At 39.0% G+C, this 27,590-nt stretch overlaps 1 protein-coding gene across 6 annotated transcripts in view; it reads left to right on the forward strand.

Annotated features, from left to right (window-relative positions):
* Positions 1–27,590, forward strand: part of LOC138337666 (uncharacterized) — an 85,130-nt gene that overhangs the window by 53,724 nt on the left and 3,816 nt on the right. For 2 of the 6 annotated variants that reach the window (XM_069287891.1, XM_069287892.1), the window contains exons 2-3: positions 23,582–23,671; positions 24,297–27,199. In XM_069287891.1, coding sequence (XP_069143992.1) covers positions 24,299–27,064 — 2,766 coding nt within the window. In that variant the 5' untranslated portion in view covers positions 23,582–23,671; positions 24,297–24,298 and the 3' untranslated portion in view covers positions 27,065–27,199. Of the gene's footprint in view, positions 1–22,812; positions 22,861–23,213; positions 23,256–23,581; positions 23,942–24,296; positions 27,200–27,590 lie in introns of those variants that run through there. The other 4 variants (XM_069287895.1, XR_011211060.1, XM_069287893.1 and 1 more) reach the window with 4 other exon arrangements.

Here is a 27,590-nt window from a genome sequence, read left to right on the forward strand (position 1 = left end):
ATAAGCCGAACCGTTGGTGTGTCGACGGCCAGTTCCAAGTCTACTCCGACGCCATGTTCCTGACTGATAAAGGAGTGATGACTGGAACACTCACTTTGGAGCGGCCGGTACTTATTGGGAGTCTCCCAACGATGCCCGAGATCCACAACCTCTTCACCAGGCATCACTTGGAGTGGACAGCACGTCCGTTGGGACGCTACAGCGAGGAAATGGTCCGAGATTCTACGCATCCTATGTAGAAACTCTCCGATCACAGATTGATAGGTGGGCTGCCCCGCTAAACAGGCCCCACTGGAGTAGGTCCGAGTCTGGGGCGTGCAGGTTGACATTTCCCTGCCAGCCATCTGCCGGTTTCTATACGGCGAGTGTTTTGATGCCACTTGGACTCCCCCACTGCCGAGTTTGACTACCGCTGGCAGATAGTGAAGGATGGCCAGTTCTTGCGCGAGCCAGCACTGAGAGAGACCACCAAGAGGTGGATGGCCCTGAACCAATCAGTCGATGAAGAGGGTGCCGATTGGGTGACTGAGCCGAAGTGGGCCATCAAGAAGGCCAACCTCACGTTCACAGCAAAATTCATGTGGCTGCTTGTCCGTCACTGCCTGTCCCCCAGAGCTGCTGATAACATCGTTACTTGGGATCGAGCAGTGTTGATGGCGTCAATGATAGCCGGATTCGAGCTGGATTTCGCATGGCTTCTCCAGGCAGTCATGCACGAGAGGGAATTCAAGGTCACTACTACCTACCCTTTCCCGTGCATGATGTTTGCCCTTTGCAGGTCCGCAAGTGTGCCTATATGGCATGTAGATCAGCTGAAGACCCCGCAGGGCACTGTTGACATCGGCCTCATCAGAGATGAGGCCAATGAGTTGGATCCACGCATAGGGCCTCGTCCAGAGCTGCCCCCACTTGCTGATGATCTTGCTGATACGGTAGCCCAGGCCTGCACAGCCACACAGGCGTCCACTGACACTACCCCGGTCGAGTCTATCCCGGGTAGTAGTACAGCCCGGAGATCCTCGCGCACAGCCCCTCTACCGGTACTGGTCCCGCTTGCTAAGGTCAAAACACTAGAGGCACAAATGGCCACTCTTATGCATCATATCCGGCCGTGGATGCAGAAGTCGATTACTGAGTCTGAAGCGCCTCGAGAGAGGATGATGCAGCAGTTTACAGAGCGGAAGATTGTTAAGGTCAACCAGCGCCTGGACGCCTTTGAATTGAGAGTGTTAGCCCGACCAGCCCTCCGGTGGATGTGTCGACTCTTCAAGCTGCAGTCGATAGTCTTCGTGCAGACATCGACACGATCCTAGAGGTGAGGGTGCCGAAGTCTGAGGCCCCATTCTGTCGAGCCTGCTGAGGACACTGTGTTGTCGGCCTTGTTTACTACTTCAGAAATTCCATTACCTCCCCCTCGATACAGTGCCAAGAGGCGTAGGGGTCGAGTAGAGGATGAGGCGTGAGCAATGAAGAAGGAGCGCCGAGAGATGGAGGTTGAGAGGAGAGCCTCACTTGCTGAGGAGGAGGCACACCAGATTAGAGCATCACAGTTAGTGGCTGGGGCGTATAGCTCCTGCACTGTAGAGATAGCAGGAGGCACTACTGATGGTGCGGTTGTTGCTGAGGACACCACTGAGGGTGTCCAGATTGCAGAGGACGTGGGTTCCGGGGAATCGCACCCACAAGCTTGCTGATCGACGGCGCTTTGCGCCACAGGTTTGCTTCACCTACCACTCTAATATTTAGATTTTTTTATGCATTGGGGACAATTGCATGCTTTTTTGTTGGGGGTGGGGTAAATGGAAAGTGAGTGTTAGGGTGAAGTCTGAGTATCCCAACTCACTATCCTCTTTTGGGGTTTTCTTGCCTGTGTTCTTTTTCTCCAAAAGACTGATTACTTTTCTGTTGAACCGGCATGTTTATATCTTTTGTACATAGTTTAACTCTGAAGCATGATGGCTAAAATGATATCCTGATAAAACTGGAAAATGTTGCATGACTAGGCATAGTAACTGATAATTGTGTGGCTCTAAGCATTAAATAGAATTACACCATTGCATTACCCTAAGTCTTCAATTCGAACTAGGTGTCTAATAATCTGGTATAGTGATGAGATGTCAAGTGAGTGTGAGGAAATTTGATTAGTCCACTATTGGTACTGAGCTAGAACTTGCCTGGTTAGTCCTGCTAAAAATAAGCTGTAACAGACAATTAGGAAAGGATCATAGGCCCTTATTCAAGATAGCCCATTTATAGCCTAAATAAAAGAAACCAAATGAAAGTTATCCTTATTTGATCCAAATAATCTGAGCTTAAAATTAGTCCTTTCTTTTTCACCCTAACTAATCTTTTCTGGGAACAATATGTTGGCCCTGGTCCCTCCTTGGACATGTGCACCTCAGCTTAAAAGCATAAGTTTAGGGTGGCTAATGCATAAACAACCTTTGTTATGGCCCTGACCCAACTTTGGGTATTGTGTACCTTGACTCATGGCAAAGCCATGAGTCGAGGGTGGCTATTTTGAGGAATGCTATGGAAAGTAGGGTTGAAAACACAAACAGAGAGAAAGAACAAAAGTAAAGTGACTCAAGAATTCGTTGAAAGAAAAGTAAAGAAAAAAAAACAAAAAAAATGAAAAGATTCACTTACACAAATAAAGAAAGAAGGGAAAATAGAAAGGTGAAAGAATAGGAGAAACTGGGCGAGATAAAGTGATAGAAAGTGGAAGGTTTAGCCGATATGTCTAGGAGGGCAAAAAGTCACCAAAGTATACTTAAATAAACTCTACATTACTATGAAACTATGTTACAAGCTAAGAAAGTCCTATCGTGATCATAAGGGTTGTATACCGAACATAAGGCAGTGAAAATAAGGGCAAGATTATGGCAATAGGTATGAATGTGTGTGACTTTGTTCTGAGAGCGAGTGTTGAAAAGCAATCCTTATACTAAGACTGAAATCATTGTGTGAAAATAAGAATTTCGTTTTGAAGTGAGGACACTAGTTGCAATACCGGAGTTGTTAGCACCTCGGTGAGAAATTGAAGAGGATAGGTGTTAGTGCATGGTGAGTCTGTGTCATGTTCTAATCCCACAAAATTCAAGCCTAACAGTGATAGCATGCATAGATTTGATGAGATTAATCGGGATTGATAGCCAAATGATTGCAAAGGATAAAACATGGATACTATTGTACAAAGATTATGTAGTGAATCATAGTGCGTCGCTTGAGGACAAACAACGAATTTAAGTTGAGGGTGTTGATATATCGTGGTTTCACGGTATAATTAATACTTTTTCCTTAAGATTAGTGTGTCCGAAAGTCTTTTTGTGCTAGTTTTTATATGAGTTTCTCTTTGTTTTGCAGGAAATCTGTCAAAAGTTGAATGCGGAGATTTTGAGCAAAGAAATGCAGAAGAGACCACCTAAGGAGCTGATGACGGTCCGTCGTGCTTGTGACGGTCCGTAGGTGGCAGCGTAGAGAAGCTGCTGAAGGAAGATGGGGAAGTCTTACCAAGTGTGGTGTTACGTAGCTTGTGACGGTCCGTCCTGGCTATGACGGTCCGTCCAGCAGGTTCGTCATGAAGTTTAGATAAGTGATCCCAGTACCCAGATTCTAAGAGTTGAAGTGTTTTGAAACGAAGACTCTCGACGGACTGTTGTGCCTATGACGGTCCGTTATACTTGCCGTCGAGGGGAATGAAGAGAGCAGGAGAAGAAATTGCAAAGTATGGGACGACAGAGTCCATGACGATCCGTCGTGACTACGACGGTCCGTCGCGTGTTCCGTCGATCCAGCCGCGTTTTGGCTGATTTCCAGCAAATAGAGTCCTTGGATAATTAGGTTTTTATTTTTTATAAATAGTTCGAAAAACCTCGTTTTTGAGGTTACACTCCGTATTGTTAGGCTCCAAAGTATTAGATTTTTGGATTGTTGGATTATTGGAACTTGTGATTGTTGATTAGTGTTAGATTTTGACATTCATAGAAGTGATTTTTGGTGATTAATCAAGCAAACTTTAGGACTCTATTCTTTCTCATTGAAGTAAGTACATGAAGTCTTATTTAATATATTTGAATATTGTGTTTATGGCTATGAGTAACTAAACTCCATAACTAGGGTTGTGGGAACCATAGGCAAATAATGAGATAAACCCTAATTAAATGAACAATTCTAGAATATTGTCTTGCATGTATTAATAATTCTTTCGTTTAGAAGTCTTTTTAACGGATGGCCAACGTTAGAACTCGCCTTAATGCTACTTGCCGGACCAAGGAGGTAGATAATAGGAAAAGAATTATTAACATAGATTTACTGTATACTATCTAATAGGCTAGTATTGATTGGTACGAGGTAATAACTTAGTCAAATATCGAATACGATGCTTAATATGAGGTAAGGATAAGGGTTAGGATAGCAACACACGTAGCCGGACCAAGGTGCAAAGTGAGATTTTCTAGATGCCGGACCAAGGATTTAGAAATACATAACTTATCACTTTGCAGGCAAGATACTAGGAAAGAATTGTTATTGTTAGAATTATCAAGATATGAACCAGTGGGGAACACGTAAACCCTAGTTACTTTGATTAATTGATTAAAACCCAACATTAAAAGCTGTTAAGTGTCTCTTTCAAGTTCGTTGTTTATTTTCACTTATTTTGAGATAGAACCCCCTTATTATATTTTTACTTTCCAAGGAAGTTATTGACCAAACGATAGTAATAATAGGTTGAAGTTAAGCCTAAACTATTTTCATTGTGGGAACGATCCCAATCACACTAGTTGGGTTATTTACTTGGCACGACCGCTTTACTTCTTATTTGAGAAGTAAGTTTGAGAATATCAGGGAGGATATCCAATCCCTGATTATCATCCATCATAACAAACGTGTTGCATGATTCCTCCCTCTTTTCCTGTCCCTAATCACTGGCAATAGTTTGTAGCTTATTCTGTCTCCTTTTAGCAGCATCCCTTTTCTTTTTACTTGTCTTCTTTTTGCTCTTAGGGTTCTTACTGGAGTAGAAGTATCCACTTGTTTCCCTTTATCACTATTTTCCTCCTTCTTTAGACTATTATTTTTCCTTATTATTTTCTGAATCTTGTTTTGTGTTATCTCTATTCTGACTTTGCTGCTGTTGTTTCTCCCTTTGTTACTACCTGTTTTTTGGACTTACAGAGGCTCTAAGGTCAGTCCTATTGTCAACCAACCCCTCATGAAGAACATGAGGCAAACACACCCTATGGTAACCATATCCTGCAAGTTAGTGGTTTTCTCCTAACACCCCTCATCCATACCTCCAACATCTTCACTAAAACCATCATGAATAGTAGTAATGTTGGGGGAATGGGAGTTGGGAGCATTGGGTCAATACCTGTGCTCTTGTGATTGTAATTTGCAGTAGCCTGCTGCTTTTGTTTCTTCTTTATGTTATTTCTTTTTGTGCAAGCTGGGCTGTTATTAGCCCCCTTTTTTTCTGATTCTGTTGTGTTACTTCTCAACTTGTGTGCTCGTCCACAGTATTTTATGTCCTTTGTTATTCCTATATTTCAAGGTTAGAGAAAATATTTTGAGTTGGGATATTAGTCATACTTGTTATTTCCTGTTCCTCCTGATGGTTGTCTTTGATTTTTTGTGTTTGTGGTGAAACTAGTCTCCAAACAGACTTGGAGTTAGTAATTTCCTGATTTTTATGCTGTTTCTTTCTTTGAGCATGCCACTATTCTTCCTGCAACTCTACCTGCTGGTCTTGTTCATTCTGATTGAAGGTGGTTTTCCCATGTTGATGGCTTGTAAGTTGTTTTCCCTGACTGATTCTAGTTTTCCTCCCTGTTCAGCTGATTTTGTGTCTTTGCAACTGCCTCATTTGTAATTTTTGTCTGTTCTTGAGCATGTTTATTTCCAGTCTGCTCCTTATTCTTTTTTCAAGATTCTAACTCCTTTATTTTTTTGAACACATCCTCCCTCCTCTTAACTGTACATTCCTCTTTCATATGGCCTTGATTCTTACAGTACGAATAGTAATTAGGAATCCCCGCATATTCCACCTTCAACCATCTTTCTTTGTTGGGGTTTGAGCTTTTAAATCCCTTCTAAACATGAGAAGGTCTAGCTTTGGTAAGATCCACTTGAACTTTAACTCTAGTAGTGCTACCTCAAGTCCTTTGGGAGGTTGGTGAGTCAAGGAAAAGTACCTTCCCAATAGATTCTAAAATAGTAGTTAATAACACGTTGTTGTAACAGTGCTAAGGAAGTCAAGGAATATCCACCCATATGGGAACAATGGGGGTTTCCTCCTCCGGTGTAAAATCTGGGGTCCAAGCTTTAATTCTCATCACTTGTCCCTCAATATTCATCCTATGTTTTTTCCAAACACTTTGGTAATCAAACTCATTGTCTAAGTCAATGAATACATGCCTACAATTAAAGTGTGTGACCTTCACACTCGCGTATTCGTAAACTTGCTCACAAAAGTATATTTACAAACTTCCGCCAACTTCATATAATAATCATTTTCATCCACAGTACAAAAGGAAACCCTTGTCTAGTAGTATGTATTGGATCATTTTAAAAAATTGGGATTTCTTTTTTAGCTTGGTTATATCTCAATCTAGCAGCAACTGATTTCACAACTGCATAGGGTGCTGGTTCTGAATTTTTCCCATTTTTCAGATTGTTGGTATTTTGACGGTGCAGTTGGCTATTAGAGTTTCTAGCAGCTGCCTGAACCACATTAGTCTCCTGCTTATTACTTCTATCAGATTGAGGATTAGATTCATACCTGGAGTAGTTACTTGATAATTTTGGGAAGTTGTTGCGATATTCCACATTTGTTCGATTGGTTTGCTTTAATGGGATGCTTTCTCCTTTATTATAGGTGTTCCTACCCTGATCCGTTTTTTTCCCATCCTTTCCTTGACCCTAATCTGAGCTATGCTTGCCTCCCTCAGCAGTCCTTTTCTGCTGCGATTCCTTGCCCGAGTGCTCTTGCCTTCGCATTTTCAAGTATTTGTCTTGAGTGTTCTTGCCTTAGCATTTTTAAATTCCCATACTCTTTTCCATTCTCATCTTGTTTGTTTATGGTATGTGAATTACGTTCATTCAACTTGGAAGATTGGTAAGAAGAATTTCCTACAATGCTAAATGAAAAGTTAGATGATGTTGTTTCATTTGATATTACTGCTGTATGCTTCCTCAACGTGTTCTTGGTATTGTCCTGCTACTCAATCGAGTTTTCCCCATGTCGAATTTCTGTTCTTTCTCCTTTTGATGTTGTTTCGATTGAATGGGAGACTTCAATAATGTTGTTTTGTGTAGCACTTCGATGAAGCATGGGGTTTTCCCCCTTCACTTCCTTGATTTCATAATGCGATTTGCACTTAGGATCAGTAGCGGATGTTCGATTGTTGTTGTTGTTGATTTCACCCTTATGTTTGTTGGAAATATCAGTTAGATGGATGCTCTTGGCCTTAGAAACAGTCCCCTCCGACGAATCTCCAAGATTTCTGACATTTGGAGCTCTATTTTTGCCGAAAATCTCCTTGCCGGCGATTTGACTGTCCATTTCACTTGAAATTTGATTGAGATGGACCTTATCTTTAGGACATAAAACCCCAATGGTTGAAAAATTATGAATTTGACAGGAAGACGATCGAATCAGGCTGCACAACTCAGGCGATGCACTCGAGATTCTTTCGAATGTCGCCTTTCGATTCTAATAAATTGCAGCGATGGAATTCGCTGATTTTTTACTATCTTGTAGATCTTGATGAGGTGAATCCATTTCCATAACTCTTTCAGCTCGATTCAAATTAGAATATTCTAGGGGAATGATTACATGTTCTCTATCAAATTCCATTTCAGAAAATGTAGTATTCATTTGAGAATTCGGGGAGAGAAAATTTAAAGAGACAAAAAAATCTGGAAAACGAGGTGACTTGGTATTTTGGGCATAGAGTGTTGGTTTTATTGTTTAGGGTTAGGGTTAGAATTAAGGTTAGGGTTATTGTTAGGGTTAGGGTTTAGGGTTTTTATTAGGTTTTAGCTTTTGGGGTTAAAAGATTTTTTGCTTAGTGTTTTATGTTTGGTTATCTTATTTTGGACTTAGATTTTTTTTGGACATAGGGTTTAGGATTTGCGGTTAAGTTTAGGGTTAGGGTGTAGGTTTTTTTAGGTTTTATGGTTCAGGGGTTAGCATTTGAGGTTTAAAATCTATGGTTTTGTATTCAATGTTTGGGTTTTTTTGGGGTGGGGGGCTTTCTAAGTAGCCTCTCATTCCAGTTACCATCTATAAGAAAATCATCTATAATACTGTTATTCAGGCTAGATACATGATCACAATGCAGAGCTAATGGTTTATCTAACCAACAATCCCACCAAAAACTGCAAGTACCAGACTTAATATGCCATTTAATAAGAGATTCCACATTTTGTCTATTTCTAGTTAGGTATCTCCATACAATAGAATCCCCAGTATCATATTTTTTAGCCACTGGATTGGCTCTTTGATTATATTTGGCTTTCAAGAATTGGCTCCACAAAGAATTCTTGGTTCGAAATGCCCACCACTGCTTATATTGGAAGGCAGTACAGACATCTTCAATCAACCTCAAACCAATGCCTCCTTCATTAGTTGGATAAGCCATATTACAATCTATGCCTATTCATACTCTTGCTGCAATATCTCCTCCAAAGACTACTTTCAACAGTATTAAAAAAGTTATTGCTGATTTCTTTTGGGGTATAGAGAAGGATGGTAAGAAGTACCATTGGTCTTTTGGTTTTAGGGTTTAGGGTAAGGGTTAAGGTTAAGGATAGGGTTAGGGTTACGGTTTTGGGTTTTTATAGATTTTTGGGTTTAGGATTTAGGATTAGAGGTTTAATAGCAACGGTTCACTGTTTAATGTTAGGATTTTGGTTTTATGACTTTGGGTATAGAGTTTATGACAAGTTAGGGTTAGGTTTAATGTTAGGGTTAGGGTTAGGGTTCAGGTTGTTTTCATGGTTTTACGGTTCAGGGTTAAAAATTTGAGTTGTAATATCTATGATTTAGTGTTTAATGTTAGTGTTTTCGTATTTTAGGCTTTGGTTTTACGATTTAGGGTTAGAGTTAAGGATATGGTTAGGTTTAGGGTTCGTGTAAGGGATAGGTTTAGGGTTCATGCAAGGGATATTGTTAGTGTTAGGGTTTAGGGGTTTTAAGGTTTTAGGCTTTAAGGTTTAGGATTTTTTTTAAAAATCTACGGTTTAGTGTTTGATATTTGGGTTTTCATATTTTGAGCTTAGGGTATCGGGTTAATGGTTTAGCGTTAGTGTTAGGTTTAAGGTTAGGGTTAGGGGTTAGATTAGGGTTAGGGTTAGGGTAAAGGTTATTTTTTAGGTTTTAAGGTTTGTGGTTTCGGATTTGATTTTTAAAATCAATGGTTTAGTGTTTAATGTTTGGGTTTTCTTAAGTTTGACTTAGGGTTTTCTTACGGTGTAGTGTTAGGGTTAGGCTTAAAGTTAGGATTAGGGTTAGGGTATAGGTTTTTTTTTTGATTTTATGGTTTAGGGTTTAGCATTTGTGGTTTAAAATCTATGGTTTAGTCTTTAATGTTTGTGTTTTCATACAATGGACTTAGGGTTTTTTTACGCAAGGTTTAGGGTTTAGGGTTAGGTTTTAGGCTTTAGGATTTAGGATTTGAGGTTTATTATCAATGGTTTAGTGTTTATTGTTTGGGTTTTTGTATATTGTTCTTTGGGTTTAGGGTTAGGTTTTAGGTTGTTTTTTTGGTTTTACGGTTTGGGGTTAAGGATTTGAGTTCTAATATATAAGGTTTAGTGTTTAATGTTAGGGTTGAAGTATTTTCGGTATTGGATTTAAGGTTTAGGATTTAGGGTTTATTGTTAGGGTTAGGATTCATGTTAGTGATATTGTTAGGATTACGATTTAGGTTTTTCTTTAGGTTTTAGGTTTTGAGGTTTTGCATTTTTATGTTTAAAATCTATGGTTTAGTGTTTAATGTTTGGGTTTTGGTATTTTGAGCTTTATTTTTTTTAGTTCAATTACCATAGGAGGGGTAGGGCCTGAGCAACCCTCCTAGGCCTTATCATTATTAACAAAAACAAAATAGAAGGAGGGGGACATAAACCTAACCTCCAACCTAAGATTTTTTAGAGTCAACTTATATAAAGGAAATCAACTCCAACCCTTAACCAAAAGATGAAACCAAAATACTAAGCACCTAAGGAGATGACTCCTCTCAATAACACAGTATCTAGGAAGCATAATAAACTAGGGTGACTCTCCCTTTACAAGAAAGCCTATAAACTAAACTAACCTATTCAAAGTAGCTATAATTTTAATTATAGCTCAGTTGAAAAGATATAAAACCTCAAGGAGACTAAAAATTTCTCTTTGTCTTCCTTCTTCTATAGTTAGGCTTCTCCAATAATTCAAGTTGATTGTAGGCTTTTGCTTCTTTCGGTAGTTGGTGGCTGTTGAGATATACCTGAGTAGTGGCAATGATGTGACTTTGTTTTTACAATGCATCTGCTACGCAATTTACTTCTCTGAATACATGAATGCATTTGAAGTTGTGTACTTGATTGATAAGATGTTGCAGCCTTCCAAGTTGAGTGATAATACTCCATTGAGGGACTGCCTTCTTTAGGACCCATTGCACTACTAGTTGAGAATCAAATTCAAAAATTATGTTCCTGTATCAAAGCTCAAGTTCCCAAGTTAAATGAAAGATGGCTCCCGCTATTTTTGAGCTTTGTTGTTTGTTCCTTCTCCAAGTGGTGTTGCGAAAGCCATCACCACTTTGCCTTGTTTTTCTCTAAGGGTTTCCCCAGCCTGCCAGGGTTCATGAGTGCACTTCCACCAGTGTTCACTTTGAGCCACTGATCTGCAGGTTTAAGCCACTTCACCATGCTCACTTTGATGTCATGCACACACTTTTCACTCTTTAGCATTAAGTCTGTCCACATAGACGGCCAGTTAAGTTGAGGAAATGCAGTGTTCAACATCTTGTAGTTGTCCTTGTAGATTGCATATTTAACTCTGCTGATGTTTGTTGCTTTACATCCATACTTGCAGGCACACCTATTCTTCCACAGATTTAGCAGATGAATATTGGCGTAGCTTGTGGCAGCAGTTTGTGGGCTGCATTTCCAGGCTTTGCTCTCCACCATTATTGTAGGAGTTGCTGTAGTGAAGAGTGGTATGGCTGTAGGCCTGCACTACCTGTAAAAAAGTTCCATACCTTGGCTGCAAATTTCCCTGAATTGAATGTATGTTCTATGATGTCCATACCTGCTCTATCAAGACAACAAAAACAATGTGATGGCTCAACGCCAAAGTTAGTCAATCTTTCATTTGTATGGAGTTTACCCCTTAGGTTTATCCATAAAAGAAAAGAAGATTTAAAGGGAATGTTTTTATGCCATAGCATTGAGTTAAATTGATTCTTGGCTCTTTTGTTTCTGATTCCTTCCCAAGATGAACAACAACTAAAACTGCCATAGTTATTGACATTCCACACTGGTTGATCAGGTAGCTGCTGTTGTGGACAGATTTGTGTTGCCAGGATGTAGGAGAATTGACTAGGAGGAGCCTGGTGTAACAGTTTGCTCCAACTCTACTTCCCCTCTTCCAAAAATTCATCCACAGTAGAATTATTAATTCTGTTGCTATTGGTGGTAAACGGAGCTAGTGGTTCACTGCCCAGCCAATTATCCCACCAAAATGAATAGTTCACAGCTTGAAGCTTCCAATGGATGTATTGCTCGACATGTCGTCTGTTCCTAAGCATCTGTTTCCAGGTCAGTGAATCTCTAGTATCCCCTTTTTTCCTTATTGTATTTGATATTTGACACTATTTTGCTCTCAAAAATTCTCCCCACAGTGTTTGTTTTGTTCTTAAGATCCACCATTGTTTGAATTGAAAGGATTTGCAAATATCTTGCAAGTTTCTCATTCCCACCCACCTTCATCATCAGGGTAACTTAGATTTTTCCATGAAGCCTAGGATACATATTTCTATCATTTTTCCATCCCCAGAAAAAATCAGCTATAAGCCCTTGGATTTGCGTGAGTACTGTATCAGGAGGTGTAACTGCAGATAGAAGGTGGATAAAAAGAGCCTGAAGAACATGTTTTGTAAGAATTACCTTGCCTCCATAGCTTAATTGTTTGGTCTACCAACGTGTAATCCTGCAAAAAACCTTGTTAACAAGATCAGAGAAATAGATATTCCTAGTCCTACCAACAAATAAAGGGCAGCCTAGTTAATAAATAGTTCCATGCTTTTGTTTGAAACCTGTCAGCTTCTTTATTCTATTTCTAGTGCTATTTAAAGCATTAGAGTGTAGCATAAAGTGGCATTTGTCTCCATTAATGAGTTCCCAGAAGTATCTTTATACTCCTTTAAAGTTGCCATAAGGATTTCTAGAGTCTTGCATCTTACAAATGTGAATAGAATAATGTCATCAGCAAAACTCAATTTATTCACTTGAGTCCCTCTCATTTCCCTGAAGAAACCATAATAATTCGAATGGTTATATAGCCTGGTTAGAGATCTTGATAGTACCTCAGCACCAAAAATAAATCGGGTGTGAGAAAGTGGATCACCTTGCTTGAGACCTCTTGAGGAGTGAAAGAAACCATATCTTTTACCATTGACAATGATTGATTACCAATAATTAGCAAGTATTTTCCACATCATATGAATAAATACCTCAGCAAATCCCATTTTCCTTAGCACCAGACAAAAATAATATAAAGAGACTCTATAATAAGGTTTTGCCATGTCTTGTTTAATGATGACATTGCTAACAATATTGGCTTTTTTATTTGGTGAATAATTTCCTGAGCAAGCAATGTTCTCAGAAATACTTCTACCTTTAATAAACCCATATTGGTTAGTAGAGATTTAAGTAGGGAGGATAGGGCTAAGTCTGTTGCTCATTAGCTTAGAACTGATCTTTCTAGTGAAGTTACTCAAACTTATAGGCCTATGCTCAATCATTTTGTTAGGATTATTCACTTTAGGGAGCAGCAGAATACAAGAATAGGAGAAGTATTTTGGAATCATCTGTCCACTGAAAAAGGCCTATGCAATTCCCATTAGATCATTCTTGATAATATGCCAACATTTTTTAAAGAAGTACCCATTCATACAATCAAGACCAGCTGCTGAATTAGGATTTATAGAGAAAACAACCTCTTTAAGTTCATCCATACTTGGAACACAGGTAAGCTGGGTATTTTGGTCTTGATTAATCATTCTTGGAATGCATTCCAAGGTATGCTCATTGATAAGCTTTTCTTCACAGTTAAAGATTTCTTTGAAGTGCTCACAAGCTACCTGAGCAATGTTGTCATCACCTTGTAGCTAGTCTCCATCCGCCATTCCATCTATATTACATTTTGTAATTCCCGTTCCATCTTCCATTCCTTAAGGGTGCATATATGGTTTTTTTCGAATTGAACATTGGGAAAAGAGGGTCTATGATACTAGTTTTGGGAATAGTGGAGCCTATCCTTCACAGCGCAGATTTTTCCACCCCGAGTTATTTTGAGTTTCGAGAGCTTGTCATTTAATCCTTTCATGGATCTTGGGAGAGTTATTGAATTCATTAGAAGGTTTAGAAAAAGCTACAGCTGAGAATTCATGGATTTTGAAAATGGGACTGGTTTCTAAGTTAAAACCATTTTTGAAGAACTGAGTTTATTACTAACCTGAATGGTACAGCTGTAATTATAACTGGAGTCTTCTATCTCTTTAAAAGCAAATGAAGAACTTGGTTAGTATAATTATTTTCTTTTAATACTTTGTTCATATCTGCAACAATTATAGGGTTGTTGTCCCTTTCTGAATGCTTTTTGAAAAGAACACCTTTCAAGACTTCATTTGTGTAAGGAATATGAATATCTTCAAGAGGAGGAGTTATACTTTTGACAACTTTATCTTTGGTATGTCACTTGTTTATCAAAACTTGAAGTGATGAATTTGTTTCATCAATTTGGCCAGAACATTCAAACCATTTGAAGAATTCAATTTCAGTTTTGAATCTCTTCATGTCTTTGAATCATTTACCTTTGAATGAGATTCTCTGATCTTATGTATATGTGTCAACATACCAAGCCTTCTTAAGAGCATGCATGGGGTTGTTCCACCACTTACTAATTTCCTTTTATCTGGAGTAAAATTCCCCGTAGATTTGATAACACCAACTGAGTCCTTTTTCCTATGAAAAGAAGGTCTCATGTCACTGGGAGAAGGACTTCCTTGAGTTGATTCATAATAAACTTTAGGAATAGTGTTGGTAAAATCAAAACCCTGAAATTTACTCTGTTCTAAAGCTTCAAAAACTTCATCATCTTCTTGGTTTTTTGAAGAAGACGGTCTAATCGAAGACATTCTTCGACTTAAAGAGACATGGTTTAAAGAGTTGGATCTTAAAAACATAAGGTTAATAGATCCATCTGAAAACTGGGCAATACTTTTTAGCGATGACCTAGAAGGTTGAATGGAAAGGAGTTCAATAATAGATTAAAATTTCTATTCATTATTGGAAAGAATCTCATCCCATTTAAGCAAACGAGGAACAAAGGTAGTACCGTGCTCTTGGTTTGCTTCCATGAGCATGGTGACTCCTTTAGCACTAGAGTTAAGAGCCTTTGGGGCTATTGTAGTCTTCATTAGCTATATACCCTGATATTACAACTATTTCTCTAGTGTAAATTTTGCTATTTATATTATTCGTTTTAACGTTAAGCGTCAAGGTATCTATGAGATTAGGGTCGTCGATGTCAACTAAGAAATTTGGATAAAAATTAAAATAAACTAGTCCATTAGCTAGATTACTTTCAATGCTACCTATCAAAGAGTCATCAATATTGAGAAGTCTAGCATCACGAAGAATTAAACAAATAAAAATATTCAGACATTTACGGAAGAGAGGTTTTACAGCAACTTGGATTAAACCAATATGGAGGAATTCAAAATCCTTCTTATATTTATCAATATTGGTAGCAACTAGCAGTTTGATAGTATTTAAATAATTATTTATAACAGAGGTTGACTCACAAGTCTTGAATAGTATTTCTTAAACAAATTAGAATAACCTATTTGGTAAATCTTTTAAAAAGGTTCTTTGGGAATAGACCAATTTTGCAATCTTTTTTTTTCTTTAAAGATAGAAATATTAACGTTATTTACAATATGATTATTCATAATTATACAAATATTGTCATTAGGCTAGAGACAAGTCACTGATTACCATCAAGAGAAGATAATATTAACAGAGATTAATATGATTATGTGAACATGAATATTGGTAAAAGAAATTAATTGAACTGTAGCAAGGATCATCAGATTCATCTAAGAATTAAATGTGATGTAAACAAATAAATTGGCTTTGGATATTACTCATTCTGTGGCAAGTCATGTTGCAGGATGGAACACCAAAAGATATTTTGCGTACCCTTTAGTTCTTACGGACTTACAAGATCTAGTTTCAGGCTTACCTAGTCCTTAAACTGGAGATTATTCGGTATACTCAGAATTATGCAGAGAAGAAACCTTAGCCTTTAACTTGTTTTAATCAGAGTTAATAACAAGATGAAAAATAATAATCACTAAGTCAAAATTTTATAATTTGTTTTAACCAACATTAATAGAAACATAATCAGTATAGTAACTAAGTTAACATTATTTTATCTAGATACAATCATATGGCTTCTAAATGCCCAGACAACAACACAATTAGCTATGCTAATGGCGTTAATCTTTAGTACCTTAGCACCTAAAATAAATATGGCCAGAGAAAGTGGATTACCTTGCTTGAGACCTCTGGAGGAGCGAAAGAAACCATATCTCTTACCATTGACAATGATTGAGTACCACCAACTATTAGCCATTATTTTCCACACCATATCAATAATACCTCAACAAATACCATTTTCCTCACCACCCGGCATTTAATATATGACCAAAAGACCCTATCATAAGCTTTTGTCATGTCTAGTTTAATGATGACATTGCTACCAATATTGGATTTGTTGATTTGGTAAAGGATTTACTGAGCAAGCAAGATGTTCTTAGAAATACTTCTACTTTTGAAAAACCCGGATTGGTTAGCAGAGAGTTAAAGCAGGGAGGATAGGGCTAAGTATGTTGCACATTAATTTAGAAATTATCTTGCTAGTGATGTTACTCCGACTTATAAGCCTATACTCCGTCATCTTGTTAGGATTATTCCCTTTAGGGAGCAGCACAATACAAGAATGGGAGAAGTATTTAGTAATCATCTGTCCACTGAAAAAGGCCTGTACAACTCCCATTAGATCATTCATGATAATATGCCAACATTTTTGAAAGACGAACCCATTCATTCCATCAGGACCTACTGCATAATTAGGATTCATAGAGAAAACCACTTGTTTAAGTTCATCCATACTAGGATCACTGGTAAGCTAATTCTGGTCTTTATTAATAATCCTTGGAATGCATTCCAAGGTATGCTCATTGTTAAGCTTTTCTTCACCAGTAAAAATTTCTTTGAAGTGCTCAGAAGCTACCTGAGCAATGTTGTCATCACCTTGTATCCAGTCTCAATTTTCATTGAGAACTTTATAAATAAATAAGTTCCATCTACTTCCCCTTATCACAGAATGGAAGTATTTAGAGTTAGTATCACCCTCCTTAATCCATTGAAGATGTGTTTTTTTTACAATTTGTGTTCCATCTTTAGAAACTTGATGTACTTTGCATTATTTTCATGGAGGATGCTTTTATTTAAGTAACTTTGGTTAGTGATGTAGTTTTTTTCTGCAATGTGCACTTGTTCCTCATACATCCTAACCTTTTGTAAAATATGACCAAATTCTTTCTTAGACCAACCACTAAGAGTTTTTGACAGCCTTTTCATTTTTTGGTGAAATCTCCACATACCTGTACCTGCTACTTCCCTCTCCTAGCAGGTTTTTACTATTTCCATGAATTGAGGATTTTCCACCCAACAGTTGAGATATCTGAAATACTTGATGTGATCAGTAGATGTGGAAACCATTTCCATAAGAAGAGGTCAGTGATCAAACCCAATAGATGACTAGTGAGTTATAGTGGTTTGAGGCATCTTTGTCAACCAAGAATCATTTACCATAGCCCTGTCAAGCTTCTTCCAGATTCTGTGATTAATACCTCTCTTGTTGGACAAAGTGAATTTTTTACCACTAAAACCAATGTCCAAAAAGCCACAGGCTTCAATGACAGCAATAAAATCCATACTTTTCCTTATGTTATAAGGCACCTCTCCGTGTTTTTCCTCCACAGAGGTTATACATTGAAATAACCAACAACACACCAAGGTTTATCATTCAAAGTAGCTTGCTAAATTATTTTGTCCCAAAGAGTTCTTCAGAGGTGATATTTGCATTTAGCATAGACAAAGGTACTAGTGAATTGATATTGTAATTCATTGTGTTTCATGTTGCAAGTGATTTGTTGTTCATCTTCATCAAGAATATTACAGTCAATGTCACTGCTCCAGAAAACCCGAATCTTACCATTACAATTACTAGTAGCATATTCCATGCTTAATTGAACCTTAAAGCTTTGAACGTGCACATTATCAGAGAAAGGTTCCAAAATAGTGATAATAGATAAATGGTGCAGCTTCCTGAGCATCTTGAGTCTCTCTAATACTATTTGAGTGTTGATCCCTCTAACATTCCATATGTTTGTACTAATCATTGGGAAGATCTAGAGTAAAAGAATCTAGTATTAGGTATTCCAGCAGTGACACTATTAACATCTTGTTTTTTGAAGTGGAATTTGTCATGTTGAAAACCCCTTGGAGATAGCCCCTGACTTTGAGTTACTTGTTGGGTTTCATTCTCTACTATCTGATTATTATGAGGAATATAAGCCTTAATAAGGGCCTCACTAGTCTCATCATCATCATCAGGCTCTTCTAGAAATTGATTATCCCCATCAAGTTCATCTTCAAAATTATCCACAACATATTCATCCCATGTAGGCATTGTATTAAATTTACACTTTTGTTGTCTCAGATCATGAGTATATGCTCTTGGAGGAATCATATACTGAGCCTGTAAGGGAAGAATATCCACCCCATGGTTAGCATTCACCATGATAAGTATGTTACATAATTTTTCCCTTCTTTCCTGTTCCTGTCCACTGTCCCTGTCTTGCTACCTGTTCTGCCTCCTTTTTGCAGCACCTCTTTTTTTTTGCTAAGCTTATTCTTACTCTTAGTTGTGCTGCCAGGAGTATGTGTATCACTTTTTCCCCTTTATATTTATCATTCCTTTTTTCAGATTGTTGTTCTCTTTATTTTCCTTGGCAGTCTATTTGTTGGTGTCTCTATTCTGCACTGCTGCTGAATTTGTTGTTGTTCCCCTTGTTGTTGTCTGTTCTTAGTTCTATTATAGGCTCTATGGTATGTTATAGGTTGAAAATCCAACCCCTCATGCATAACATGAGGCAAATTCCCCCCTTTGGTAGCCCTATCCTGCAAATTGTGGCTATCTCCTGATACCCCCCATCCATACCTCCAAAAACTTCTTCAGTATAACAAGCATCATTATTAATAATATTGGGGGTTTCGGGACTTGGGAGGATTTAGTTAATACATGTGCTCTTGTACTTGTTGGCTGTAGTAGCTTGTTGGTTTTGTACGTTATGAATGCTAAGGTTGTTCCTTACAGATGAGCCCTTAGTAGTCCCATTTTTTGGTTGGTGTGCCTGCTCTGCTTCTTGCCTGGACTTTCCTTCTCCTGTTTGATTTACCTCCTGCTGTTCTGCATATCAAGGTTAGCAAAAATATTTTGAGTCTGAAATTTAGTTATACCTGTTGTTTCCTGCTGCTGTTGGTGGCTGCTACTGCTTCTTTGTTTTGGAGGTGAGACAGGTCTCCAAACTACCTTGGAGGTGATTTGATCTTGATTTTTTTGTTGCCTCTTTTTTTGTGTACGCCATTGTTCCTCTTGTTGATTCCTTGATTGATTGTGAATAGCAGCCTGCTTGAGTTCTTCCTTTTGACTTATATTATGTTGATTTTGAGTTCTTGCAATGAACTTAGAGTTACTTGTGTCATGTCCTTCAATCTTGAACTAACCCCCCTATTCTTGATATTCCTTGGATTTTCTTTCAGTTTCCTGTTCCTTCTTTTTCTTGATTTCTTCATCCCTCCTCTTAATTGTACACTCCTCTTCCATATGCCCCTGGTGCTTGCAGTACATGCAGTTCAACTTTTAACCACCTTCCTTTATTGGGGTTAGAGGTTTTGCAACCCAACCAAACAAAGGAAGGTCTAGTTTTGGTAAGATCCACTTGAACTTTGACTCTAAGTGTGCTACCTCCAGTTCTTTGAGAGGATGGTGAGTCTAAGAATAACACCTTCACAATTGAACTAAGAATAGTTGTTAACAACACTTTCTTATAGCAATGCCAAGGCAAACCAGGGATAGCAACCCAAATTGGGACAATGGAAGTCTCTTCTTAAGGGGTGAAATCAGGAGTCCATGTCTGTATCCTCATTACTTGGCCTTCAATGTTCATCCTAAGATTTGTCCAAACAAATCAAACTCATTGTCAAGGTCAATGTAAACATTCCTAGAGTGTGTGTTTTTCAAACCCCTCTATGAGTTGAGTTTGGAGTATGAAACTTTTCCTAACTAACTCCATTTTAGGCATTGTATTAGTAAATTTGCCCACCAGTGTGTACTTACACACCTCAACCAACTTTACATAGTAATCATCCTCCTCAAGAAGCACAGTCGGGAATCATTACCTATGTGTATGTATAGGATCATTCAAAACTATAGGCATTTCATTCATAGCTTGGTTATACCTTAATCTTGCAGCAAATGATTGCACAAAAGTAAAAAAGATGACTCAAAGATTTTATAAAGCTTAGAGATATTGCTAGAATATTTACTATGCAGCTGATTATTTATACGAGCGTTGACCTTCATTATTTCCTTGCTTAGTAATTTTGTCAATTTGAGTGACAGGCTTATACATTGTGTAGTTATTGGATATCTTGGGGAACTTGCTTTGGTAATCCATTTGAGCTTGATTGGTTGGATTTGATGGATTAGTTCCACCTTGCACCTTAGCCTGTTCTTTTTGCCTTCCCTCTTTTCCTTGACTCTTTTCAGTGGCCTTTTTGGCTCCTTCAAACATATTTTGCGCATTCTTCCCAATCTGCACTTCCATGTCTTATTGTTTAAGTTTTTGACTTGAAGGCTCCTGGCATTGTAGTTCATTATTAGCAGTTTCCCCACCTTCGTCATTTTTGTTTGTTGTACCTTGTAAATTACCTTTCGAACTCTATTTTGATCATGGGGTTTTGGGTTAATGGGTTAGGGTTAATTTTAGGGTTAGGGTTAAGGAATAAGTCTTATTAGGTTTTTGGGTTTGTGGTTAAGGATTTGAGGTTTAAAATCTATTGTTTAGTGTTTAATGTTTGGATTTTCGTAATATGGACTTAGGGTTTAGGGTTAAAGATTTACGATTAGGGTTAGAGTTAGGATTAAGGTTAGAGTGTAATTTTTTTTAGGTTTTATGGTTCTTGTTTTAGCAATTAAGGTTTAAAACATAAATTTTAGTACATGATGTTTGGGTTTTCGTATTTTGGGCTTATGGATTTGGGTTTAATTGCTTAGGATTAGGGTGAGGGTTAGGGTTTTTTTTGGTTTTTGGGTATAGGGTTTATTATTGAGGTTTAACGTCAATGGTTTAGTGTTTGATGTTTTCGTTTTTGTATTTTGGTCTTGGGTTTTAGGGTTTATGGTAGGATTAAGTTTAGGGTTAGTGTTTAGGTTTTTTTTAGGTATTAGGGTTTGGGGTTAAGGATTTGAGTTGTAATATCTATGGTTTAGTGTTAAATGTTAGGGTTTTGGTATTTTGGACTTTTGGTTTAGGGTTTAGGGTTTAGGGATTTGGGTTAGGGTTCGTGTTAGGGATAGGGTTTATGGGTTCTTGAGGTTTTAGGTTTTGAGGTTTAGGATTTTTTGTTTCAAATCTATGGTTTAGTGTTTAATGTTCAGATTTTTGTATTTTGGGCTTGGGGTTTTGGGTTAATGGCTTAGGGTTAGGGTGTGGGTGTGGGTTCGCTTTTAAATCTTTTTAAGGTTTTAGGGTTTATGGTTTAGGATAAGAAGTTGAAAAATATATTGTTTATTGTTTAATTTTTGGGTTTTTGTATTTTTGACTTAGTTTTTTTTAACATAGGTTTAGGGTTCACGTATACAGTTAGGGTTAGGATTAAGGATAGGGTGTTGGTTTTTTTAGATTTTATGGTTCAGGGTTTAGCATTTTGAGGTTTAAAATCAATGGTTAATATTTAATATTTGGGTTTTGTTATTTTGGGTTTTTTTTTTGGGATTAGGGTTTTAGTTTTATGGTTTAGGGTTAGGGTTAGCATTAAGGTTAGGGTTATTGTTTAGGGTTAGGGTTATCATTAAGGTTAGTGTTATTGTTAGGGTTAATGTTTTGGGATTTTTTACGTTTTTGGTTTAAGGGTGTAGGATTTGAGGTTTAATATCAATGGTTTAGTCTTTAATGTTTGGATTTTGGTATTGTGAACTTGGGGTTTAGGATTTATGTTAGGGTTAGGGTTAAGGTTAGGGTAAGGGTTTAGGTTGTTTTTTAGGTTTTTAGGTTTGGGTTTAAGGATTTGAGTTGTAATATTTATTGTTTAGTGTTTAATGTTAGGGTTTTGGTATTTGGGCTTTGGGTTTAGGGTTTCAGATTTAGGGTTAGGCTTAAGGATAAAACTAGGTTAGGGTTTGTGTTAGGGATAGGTTAATGTTATGCCTCGTATTTTTTTTATATACGTAGTGCGCATCGTGATCTAGAAGACGTAAAGAAATATTAGGCAAGGATGTTATTTCCAAATGTGATATTAAGTATGAGTTGGCTAATGTAAGTGCAATTAAATTTAAGTGAGGGATTAATTAGTGGCTAATTTGGACTGATTTAATTCAATGGGCCCCACCACTCGAGGCAAAAAAATTAAAAAGGGATCAGATTGTGGGCTGGCCTTAGTGGACAGGTGTAGAGGGGGCTGCCTCCACTTCATACTATTAAATGAGGTGGAGAAATCCACTCCATGCTATATAAAGTGCTGAAATGCATTGCTGCATATTATCTTCTTCTTCACCACTTGTCTTAAGCAGCCATGGAAATGGAGAAACCAACCCTGCAACTCTTGGCCAGCAGCTGCAAATAATTTGGTTAGTAATCTCCTTGTTTGGTGTGTTAATTCTTTAGAATACCCTTGTTAATTATCCATTAATTTTAAGAAGGGGGCGTGACCAGTAGCTTAGGAAGTTTGTTTTAGTTATTGAATGTACTAAGTATGAATGGAAACCATAATCGGATTATTAGTGGTGTCGTGTTGGTGCTTGGGCTGTTTTGATTAAAGCAAACTGCAGGAAAATTCTGTTTTGGCATTATGTATATGTTGAATGTGATTATGAGTATATACTCCAAAGGATGAATATGATAAGGTAGATGTGTTACGAATTATAAAACGAGTTATCACTCGGTGTGTCGTTGCTTCGCTGATATAGTTGCCGACATGGAACTGTTTTGGGGAGGAGGCTGTTTAATATGATTCTTTGGGTTATATGTGTTATTGGTATTGCTGTGGATAATTTGGATTGTTGTCGGATTGGGACGAAGTAAGGAAAATAGGGGAGGTGCTGCCGAATTTTCGTTAGATTATTAGCTAGCTTACAAGAAAGTAAAGCACGATGTTTATATAATTGCGGCACGATTGTTGCTTGTTATAGATTAATAGCTTGAGCAGTAAATATTGGACGTGCGGCTCGATTATACGGTATGTAACGTTGTCCCTTCTTTCTTTGCTTGGCATGACTTTTAAAAATAAGCGAATAACGGACAGATTTGACACTTACCTCTAAAGCGTCTAGGTGATGTATATTCTTGCTTCCACAATTATTCCTCTATATATCGGTTATATCTAAGGCTATGATGATCTCTAATATCTATGGTAATGCTTCTTAGAGTCATTGAAATTTTACGTTTTCATATCGTATTAAAGGTTCATAATCTTTATAAAACATTAATCTTTGGTAATACTCCTTGCTGGTTCACGTTGATTGTTCTATTGAGTTATAAGAAATGATTTTAATTGCATATGGTTGCTCATAATATTCTGCTCGTGCATAGAGTCATTTATCATTTCACCGAGTCCCGGGCCGGGTAATGTTCATGCGGAGTTTCTTGCATGTCACCGAGTTCATCACTAGAGGGCCGGGTATGTATATTATATATATGATTGGTGATGAGGATGGTTTTGATGATGATGATGACGGAGATGACGTGATGATTATTTTGCCGAGCCCCTTACTAGGGAAGTTGGGCACCTTAAATGTTAAATATATGCATGATTTTCACTTAAAAAGTATATGTGTAGTGATATTTTGTTTCGAGTTGCCACATTGGTATCCTGTCATCTTTACCTTATGCTTTACATACTCAGTACATTGTCCGTACTGACCCCCCTTTCCTCGGGGGGCTGCGTTTCATGCCCGCAGGTGTAGACGCACAGTTCGGTGATCCTCTCGCCTAGGATATCTACTCTGCTGATTGGGAGAGCTCCACTGTTCCGGAGCCCAGTCGTTTTGGTACATAACTTTTGTGTAGTCTTTTGCTCATCTATGGGTATGGCGGGGCCCTGTCCCGTCGAGTTTCACTAATGTACTCTTAGAGGTCTGTGGACATTATGTGGGTTTTATATATATGTTTTGGATAATGGTCTGGACATGGTTTGTTTGGGATGTCCGCTTGTACAGGGGCAGCCTTGTCGGCTGCGTACATCATTATGCTTTGAATAGTGGCGGCCTTGTCGGCTCGCGTATGCTGTTATGGTTGAATGGTTATGACTCCTTATGAGACAGGTCCTCTTATATATATTTATGACGTTGGGGTTGGCTTGATTTGATTAAATTCCATATTGTCTTAGTTCCAGTTGGTCATACTTAGCAGGTTTGTATGTGGGTGTCCAAAACGGGCACTAATCACGACCTATCGGGTTGGGTCGTGACAAAGACTGGTATCAGAGCGGTTCTTCGTCGGAAGTGTCTACAGACCGTGTCTAGTAGAGTCTTGTTTATCGGTGTGTTGTGCACCACATCTATAAACAGGAAGCTACAGGACATTTAGGATGTCATTCTTTCTTCTTATTCTAGATCGTGCGATAGAGCTATATTAACAGGATAATCCCTCTCTAACAAATCCGTGTGTTTTCAGCTATGCCTCCAAAGAAAACGACAGCCGCCCAGAAGGGAAAATCGGTAGCAGAAGGTACTAGTCAGACCCGGAGAGTTACTAGGGCCCGTGCCCAGTCTATGCCTGGTATTATGCTCCAGTCGGAGAGCTCTGCTACACCCCCACCGCCAGAAGAGCTTAGAGCAGCAGCAGCTCCAGTTCGGGGGACACCACCAGCCCCCGAGGCCCCAACATCTGAACCTCCAGCTCCTCAGTCAGGGGCGGAGGATAGGGCCATGAGAGATGTGGTTCAATTGCTGACTAGATTAGTGGAAGATCAAGCTCGCAGGCATGGACTAGGAGTTGATCATGCGGACAGATCTGATAGCTTAAGGGCTCGTTACTTCTTAAGTTGTAATCCTCCAGAGTTCTTTGGGTCAAGGCCACAGGATGATCCGCAAGAGTTTATTCGTCAGATACAGCGTACATTGAGGATAATCAAGGCTTCGGAGACCGAGTCTGTAGAGTTGGCTACGTATCATTTGCGGGATGTAGCTATTAATTGGTATGAGTCTTGGGAGTTATCTAGGGGTGAGGGTGCCCCTCCAGCGGTATGGGATGAATTTGTGGAGGCTTTCCAGGGCCACTTCCTGCCTCCAGAAATGAAGCGAGCTAGAGTCGATATATTCTTGCGTTTGAAGCAAAATGGCAGGAGCGTTCGAGAGTATAGCCTCGAGTTTGATTCATTGGCTAGGCATGCGCCTACTATTGTGGCTGATATGGCAGACAGGGTACATCGTTATGTGATGGGATTGGATCGTTATCTGATTGACGGTTGTATGGCAGTGACTCTTCAGCCAGGTATGGACATTGCTCGGGTGCAGGCATATGCACAGGGGGTAGAGGATCGGCACCGGGGACGTCAGCCAGATAGAGATTATAATAGAGGCCAGCATAAGAGGGCTAGATCAGCAGGTTATCCTGACGAGTTTCAAAGCGGGCAGTCTCAGCAGCATGTTAGATTTTCTTCCCAGCCAGCACAGAGTGCACCCCCACGTTTCATGGGTAGGGGGTTCGATCGTATGGGATATTCGGAACCTGGTCAGAGCTCTAGGGCGTCAGGGTCACAAATGGGCAGGGGTTTGAGCCAGTCGAGGCCACCTTTGCCTCGGTGTTCTCGTTGTGGTAAGTCCCATCCTGGAGAATGTCATTGGGCTACAGGTGCGTGTTTTTCTTGCGGCCGTCAGGGCCATACTATGAGGGAGTGTCACCTTAGAGGTAGTGCAGGTGGTATGGCACAGCCTACAGGGTCCGTTGCTGGTTCATCTTCTTCTGTGGCTATGCGCCCTACGGGGCAGGGTATTCAGGCACCAGCAGGCCGTGGTAGAGGACGTGGTGGAGCTTCCAGTTCTAGCGGTCCCTCAAACCGTATATATGCTTTGACTAATAGGCAAGATCAAGAGACGTCACCTAATGTGATCACAGGTATATTATCACTATTCTCCCGAAGTGTGTATGCATTGATAGACCCAGGTTCCACCTTATCATATATATCTCCCTTTGTTGCTAGTAGGATCGGAATAGAGTCTGAGTTGATAGAACCATTTGAGGTAGCTACACCTGTAGGAGATTTTGTCATAGCTACGCGAGTATATAGGAATTGTTCAGTAGCTATATATAGTCGTCATACCGTAGCAGATCTAATAGAGTTAAATATGATTGAGTTTGATATTATCATGGGCATGGATTGGTTGGCTGCTTGTTATGCTAATGTTGATTGCAGAGGAAAGATAGTTCAATTTCAATTTCCAGGGGAACCGATTATAGAGTGGAAGGGAAGTACAGTATCGCCGAAAGGTAAGTTCATTTCGTACCTCAAGGCCGGGAAGATGGTTAGAAAAGGCTATATTTACCATCTGATTCGGGTGCATGACATAAAGGCAGAGGCACCGACTCTTCAATCAATCCCGGTAGTTAATGAATTTCTTGATGTATTCCCCGAGGAACTTCTAGGACTTCCTCCAGAACGGGAGGTAAAGTTTACTATAGATGTGCTGCCAGATACCCAGCCTATATCTATACCTCCTTATAGAATGGCACCTGCTGAGTTGAAAGAATTGAAAGAGCAATTAAGGGATTTGCTAGAAAAGGGCTTCATCAGGCCTATTACGTCACCTTGGGGAGCACCAGTACTGTTTGTGAGGAAGAAGGATGGGTCGCTGCGGATGTGCATTAATTATAGGCAGTTGAACAAAGTTACAATAAAGAACAGGTATCCCCTCCCAAGGATTGACGATCTGTTTGACCAGTTGCAGGGTGCAAAGTGTTTTTCAAAGATAGACTTGCGGTCAGGTTATCATCAGGTGCGGGTAAGGGAGGCAGATATTCCAAAGACAGCATTCCGGACCCGATATGGGCATTATGAGTTTAGAGTGCTGTCTTTTGGGCTGACTAATGCTCCAGCGGTGTTCATGGATTTAATGAATCGAGTATTTAAACCATTCCTTGATATGTTTGTTATTGTATTTATAGACGATATTCTGGTCTATTCACGTTCAGAAGAGGAGCATGCAGATCATTTAAGGACGGTACTTAGGGTGCTTCAGCACCAGAAGTTGTATGCTAAATTTTCTAAGTGCGAGTTCTGGTTGACTTCAGTGGCATTCTTGGGGCATATTATTGGAGCTGATGGTATTCGGGTAGATACGCAGAAGATTGAGGCAGTAAAAACATGGCCCAGACCTACGACACCTACTGAGGTACGAAGTTTTTTGGGGTTAGAAGGATATTACAGGAGATTCGTAGAATAGTTTGCCTCAATTTCAGTGCCTTTGACAAGGCTAACTCAAAATGCAGCCAAGTTCCAGTGGACAGATGCTTGTGAGCGAAGCTTCCAGCTATTGAAAGACAAATTGACTACAGCTCCAGTCCTAACTCTTCAGAGGGACCAGACGGCTATGTTATTTATTGTGATGCTTCGGGTGTTGGGCTAGGATGTGTATTGATGCAGCATGGCAAAGTTATAGCCTATGCCTCCCGACAACTTAGGAAGCATGAAAAGAACTATCCTACTCACGATCTGGAGTTAGCGGTCGTGGTTCATGCCTTGAAGATATGGAGACATTATTTATATGGTGTCCATGTGGACATCTATACAGATCATAAGAGTCTCCAATATATCTTTAAACAGAAGGAGCTGAACTTACGACAGAGGCGGTGGTTAGAGTTGCTAAAGGATTATGATGTTGATATTTTATATCATTCAGGGAAAGCGAATGTTGTAGCAGATACTCTTAGCCGTAAGTCCATGGGTAGCTTGACAGATGTACAACCAGA

The sequence above is a fragment of the Solanum lycopersicum genome, chromosome 8 (assembly GCF_036512215.1).
Source record: "Solanum lycopersicum chromosome 8, SLM_r2.1".
In the NCBI taxonomy this organism is placed as follows: Eukaryota; Viridiplantae; Streptophyta; class Magnoliopsida; order Solanales; family Solanaceae; genus Solanum; species Solanum lycopersicum.